We start from the raw sequence: 6,000 nt of genomic DNA on the forward strand, positions 1-6,000 counted from the left end.
TGCAGAAACAGACAGCTAGATTCTATTCAGACCTCAGAGTTGCACGCTACTGCCCCCATGTGTCCACAACCACCAGGAACCTTAAAATTCACCACCCAACAAAAATCTTCTTTACAATTTATTGGAAAAAATATATAATATCTACGCATTACATGCCATTTCCTCTAGGGAGAGCTTCTTTGATGGGATGAACAGACATGACTAATAACAGCAGAGATTATTTAACGAGTAGGCTTCTCGGTGACATCGCCGCTCAGGGGAAGGTTGCCGGTCACATGGGCGATGAAACAGCGCAGCACATGGACCCCCGTGTACTGGGTGGAGCTGTTAGACCACAAATAACAGAAGCAGTTAAATGTCAGACTGTCAATTTCATCATTTACCACACATCCTGAGGGACAGATGGGGATGGAAATATACAAAGATACAAACAGATAAGTGTACGGCAGATGGTCGAATCCCCGCTCACTATTACTGCACCTCTAAGACGCCCACGACACTCAGCGCTCACACTGAAGATTATAAGAAATCTTCACCTGTGACAGGAAGCTTTTCCCCAGTCCTGCTTATCTGGATATTTAACTGGTGTTTATATAAAATTTTACCAAGTGTTGACGTATATTAATCTAAGTACTATGCCTGGGAATATTATTCCAAATTCTCACCGCTGTACATATATCCGCCTGTCTGCAGCAGCCTAAATTCCTCCCCACCCAGGTCGTGGCCAAAGCACTCTGGCACTCTGGAGCAGGTGTGTGTGACGTATGGGACCAGCCTGTCCTCCCCAAGCCAGGAATCTGCTCTGGGCGTTTAACAGGCCCCTGGGCGATGGTAACCCTATGAGCCTCTTTCCCTCCTCTCTCTCATCACCAGGGATCGGCTGAGGCCTCCCTGGGTTGGACCTTCTTACAGGTGTTTCCCAGTTCCTCTGGCTCCCCACTGCCACGTGACGCAGAGCCCAGGCTCTCGCACAATCTCATTATCTCCACGGCACGTCAGAGGCGCATTCCTTCCCAGATGAATCACCTCGCTTTCATCCTCGTGGCGGCCCACCCGCTTGGCATCCGCCCGCTCTGTCAGGATCTTTTCATAACTCTCTTGCCGCGCCCCATAAATTGGGTGTCGACGTCAGATTTAATCGCCCGCTCAAATATGACCAGAATCTGTGTGCTTGTGCAGATTATAAAGGGTAACGGCCTCAAACACTGAACCTTCTGGCAACCCCCCCCCCCACAACCTCCTGGCCTTGTGGAATGCAGGGATTAATAACCCATCACCCCCCCCTTGCCTTGGATCAAGTACCTTAGGTTTGAAATCCCAAATAAATCACAACATTTCACATTTTTCAATACCCTTCCTGAAAAACATACAATACAAAATTTGCTCAAATTCAAACTTTCCTAAATCCTCTGCACTGCATTACTATCAGCAGGACATGCCCAGTCATTAAAGTGTGTTACCTCATCCAAGCCTAAAGATACACCCCTCCCACAGAATGATTACACACTCCTCCTGAGTGCCGCTATTGCCCCTACCTGACGAGGAAGGGCTGGGGGTAACAGCAGACTGTGTGAGTCCTGATGACTTCCCGCACCTGTAGCAGATTGCTCAGCAGCGTCCCCTGCCGGCTCTTGTCAATCTTTGTCATTACTATCTGTGACATCAAACCAAAGGGAAAACGGTACACTGGAGAAACCAAAACCAGGAACGCGCTTGTGCTCTGCCACCTGCTGGCCAGGTAGAGGCACTGCTTAGGATCCTACTGACATGAGGCATTTAACTCTGAGACAGCAGACATATTTTATATTTAGGCTTAAACTTTTTAATTACCACATAACTGAAATAAAAGTTGGGGAACTAAAGCAAAGCACAGAAACAAATAAACTACAACCTTTTCATTGATTTTTCTTGGCATTTTTGGTCTCTCATAGCCAAACAAATGTGGTTTGGCAAATGAACGCAGCTACTCCAGTAACAAAAAAATGAAAAGGTTTTGCAGACAGGTGACAGCGTCACTCACCACAAAGGGAAGGCCGAACTCATTACACATCTCTATGGCAACCCTGTCCGCTTCCTGTATTCCCACCGCCCCATCGACCAATAGGAAGGTCCTCACCAGGCTGGAAGATACAAACAGCATACAGGGAGCACAAAGGAATAACACACCCTTGTATGGAACAGGACTGTGTCATTCCCAGTATTTGCAGCTTGGCCGCATCCTTCAGCTGCCCCCGTACCACATAAAATAAAAAGTCAGATCTATGCGGTTTCATACTTTCTCCTCGTTTCCAGGTAGGATTCCACCATTTCCACAAAGTCCTTGGGAGCCTTGTACCCATAGCCTGGCATGTCTACCAAGGTGAACGCCTTGCCCACGGTGAAGAAATTCATCTTCTTCGTATGGCCCTGCATGGGGATGAGAGGAGACGAAGGATACGAGACACCAAGACATGCAGAAATCGGATGAATTTCCACCCTCCCTCTGCCCTCCGACGACAGAACGTCTCCCTCACCGGAGTCTTGGAGACTCTGATCTCCACCTCGGGAGCGAGAGAGAAGAGGACTCTGATCAGGGATGACTTTCCAACGTTGCTCCGGCCGATGAAGCACACCTGGGAATTGGGAACAGGCACCGGGATTCCCAGCTGACCCCTTTAATCCAACAAGCCGTTCACAGCTTATGTTCACACTACCCACATTACAGCGTTTACATTAAATCAGCAGAGTCGTTTATCCAAATCGACATACATCATTCCGGAAGCAGGGCCGGCCAGTTCCTGGGCCAATCGGAGCGAAGAGCCCTGCTCCAGGACCAATGGTAAAATCACTCTGTTGATCCTGGGATTTGAACCAGTGATCTTACAATCATGGCCACTGCATCCTAACCCACTGAGCTATGCATCATTGATACCCTCTAGCCGCCAAATGACACTGCAACTCCCTTTGTCTCCCCCATAATTAGCTCTTATAATTGCTCCTTTCCATTATGCATTTAAAAATAACATAATTACTGTAGTTTAACTTACTGATTTTTTTTACTGGGGCGGTGACTTACAAAACATTTCATCAACACAACTGTAGGCTACTAAAGATCACACTGGATATTTAACTGGCTACAGCTTAAGACTTCATGCTGGACATCATTCAGACTAACTCACAGTCACATGACTTCAGTAGCTGGTACTATGGTAAATGGAACATATCGATACACTAGTAAAACCAGTCATCAAAGTGTATGCATACATCGTACCTCCAATCAGGCTCAAACCCAAGTGCTGTCAAAGGAAGGACAGAAAAGTCCCTCTTAGCAGGCAAATGTTTCGGTGCACTGAGGAGAATTCCTGTACTCTACCAGGGGGGAGACCAAGGTCATCCTCAGGAGGAGTTAACTTGAATGATGGTTTTAATTTCTGGAGAGGTACCTCAGATTAATGACTGGAAAAACTGGGCAAACTTTATATACCAGAACCCCCAAGTGGCGTGAAAGTCAAAACTCTATGACCGCCCCCCAACCCCCCAACATGTACCCCAACCTGCCTGTTCCTTGCCTCCCTCCCACACATAGCCCCCCGGAGTACCTCTGGCTGTCTTATTAATGGGGCGTGATCCATCCTAACTGCTGATGAGAAGTAATCAATCTTGTGTTTGGCGGACGGGCAGAAGAGCCTCTCGGCCCTGGCGATATCCCCCATGCTCGGCTCGAACAGCTGCAAGTCGGCTATGCTGAACCCACCGGTGAGCTGACCTTCCAAAGCGCTCAGCGGGAAAAGCAGAGCCTGCAGCTTCTTCTCAGGAAGCTGGGAGGCGCTCTGCAAGGACGCCAGCCTGTGTGCCCAGGACCTAGGGACACCCCTTAAAAGGTTCCTGGGCTGAAGCAACACCAAAACTTTCATGGTGAGCATCCCGTGTGTGGGGGTGCACCCTTTCAGGGCTGTATATGCTGCAAAAGAGGATCAAGGGGCACAGCATGATGTTCAGAAAGATAACAAACAGGGCGTCCCTGTCACCAGTATGGGGAAGTCACACGGGCATTAGGCCCGAAAACAAAAGCTGATATTATTGTGTTATGCCAAATACATCAACAATGCGACCTTGTCACTAAGTCACGTATGAGGTTTTACCTCTTACTTTGCTTCAACACCCGAATGGTCGACAGCCTTACCATAAATTCAAAACATGTTAAAAGAAAAATTTCGCATCAAGCAGTTCGTATATTTCTACTGATATATACCATTATGGAATCGCATCGTTAAATTAAGAGATGAATGTAACCGGTTGTCAGTCTTTGGCTGTTTTTTGAAGTATGCATGCATGTCATTAACGCAAGGCGAACTATCGATATGAGATAATGACTAAGTCAAATACTGCTCTGGACACAATTAAGAAAGAGAGTGTCACGATACCTGAAACACTGCACTATGCACGCATCCCTCTCTCTTTCACTTACTGATCATACATGACTTCCCGCACACGTCTAGTGGACGGTGTTACATTTTTTTCAGTCCCCCTGAAAACAGCGACACTGTATAATAGTACCGCGCACTTTGCCGACGGCGATAAACGGATCACTGTCACGTTATTAAATAACAAGTGACTGACGGGATTGTACAATATATAGAGATGCCTCACTCAACAAGGCATGTGGAGCATAAATGATAAATATGCATCAGCCAGTGCGTATAAAACACTTCATGGTTTTGCGCAGTACATATTTTAATGTAGCTGCACAAGATAAGTATTTTTAAATCATTTGTACAGTTGTCAGAGTTATATTTCAAAACGCAGTCCATTTTTGATATGGATAATTACTCAGTTAAGGTTGACTTCATTAGTTGTAGATGATAAGTCTTCCTCGTTCATTTAAAACGTTTTTACATTTTTTCCCAGTATCGCGGGGCAGCGTTCTAGCGATTAAGATGATGAAAAAAGACTAACATGAACTGACAGATAATGATGGCACTACAAACATAGATAATACTATGGAAACTAGACCTCTCACAGTTGATAAATAACAATCTAAAGAACCTCCTTGAGCTTTTTATAAAACCCCCGTAATGAAACTCGATACATAAAAATGACTCAAGCCATCAAAAGACGTTTTGTTTATCAAGTGCGCAGTTTCGCGGTCCATGTCACTCATCCAGTATCCCCTCACATAGGATTAGTGCCCTTGAAAAGGGATTAAATTGAAGATTTAATGAGCTGAACTGAGCACTGCCAGGGAAATAAGCCAAGAAGGGGGTTAGATCATCATGCATTTACTATCAAGGCATTGTACTACGATCACAAACCTGAGTCATCCGATGAATCAAAGTTTGATTTCAGTGGTGTTTTAGTGTGTGTGTTGGGGGCGCTTGTAACCCTATCATGTTGGGAATCCATGTACCCTTAAACAGTGGATTTAGGAACCATTTAGATTCCATGTAGGGATTGGCTGTCCAGTCATGGCTGACCCGGTGCTGCCCTGTCCGGAATGGAATGTAACCCGGGAATTATGGTTACACTTCAGGAAAAACGGCCCCTCCCTGAATCTACCCACTGTTATAAGAACTGAAGTTATTCACTCTCGCTCATTTTCCAACTGCACTTTTACATGACCTGGCAGTAGATGGCAGCGTAGCACTGCAAAACCCATCTATAGTAAGCACCTTAGCCTTCATTGATAGCTAAGAGTGTTTGCAGTGATTCAGCTGTTGCATCTGGGTTTTCTATTCGCCTGTAATGTTACGTTTTTAAACTTACAAAGGCCTTGCTGAAAAACCCGGCAGAATAGTTGTCTCACATAATCCGTGCCTGCAGTAACACGTTATGATGCTTTACGGTAATTTACTCTCACCCAAATGGCGGGGCGCTGAGGTCACTTTGTCATTCCCTGTTCCGCTTGTGTACCCTGTTCCTGCAGGGTTAAGGACGACCCTTATATGAAAATGTTTAGACGATAGCCTGAGGCCACGGGTGTGCCGATTCACCGCATAACGGCAGGGATCAAACAGCAGGCCA

The 6,000-nt window shown here is 46.1% G+C and overlaps 1 protein-coding gene across 1 annotated transcript; it reads right to left on the reverse strand.

Moving 5' to 3' along the window:
- Positions 1-105: 105 nt before the first annotated feature.
- Positions 106-4,507, reverse strand: gtpbp8 (GTP binding protein 8 (putative)). Its single transcript, XM_048978345.1, has 7 exons — positions 4,404-4,507; positions 3,579-3,940; positions 2,514-2,612; positions 2,276-2,406; positions 2,021-2,120; positions 1,536-1,654; positions 106-324 (listed from the first exon to the last, which is right to left on the reverse strand). The coding sequence occupies exons 2-7, from the start codon at positions 3,900-3,902 to the stop codon at positions 222-224; spliced, it is 876 nt and encodes a 291-aa protein (XP_048834302.1). The 5' UTR covers positions 3,903-3,940; positions 4,404-4,507; the 3' UTR covers positions 106-221.
- Between the last annotated feature and the right edge of the window lie 1,493 nt (positions 4,508-6,000).

Source organism: Brienomyrus brachyistius, chromosome 16 (genome assembly GCF_023856365.1).
Source record: "Brienomyrus brachyistius isolate T26 chromosome 16, BBRACH_0.4, whole genome shotgun sequence".
NCBI lineage: Eukaryota > Metazoa > Chordata > Actinopteri > Osteoglossiformes > Mormyridae > Brienomyrus > Brienomyrus brachyistius.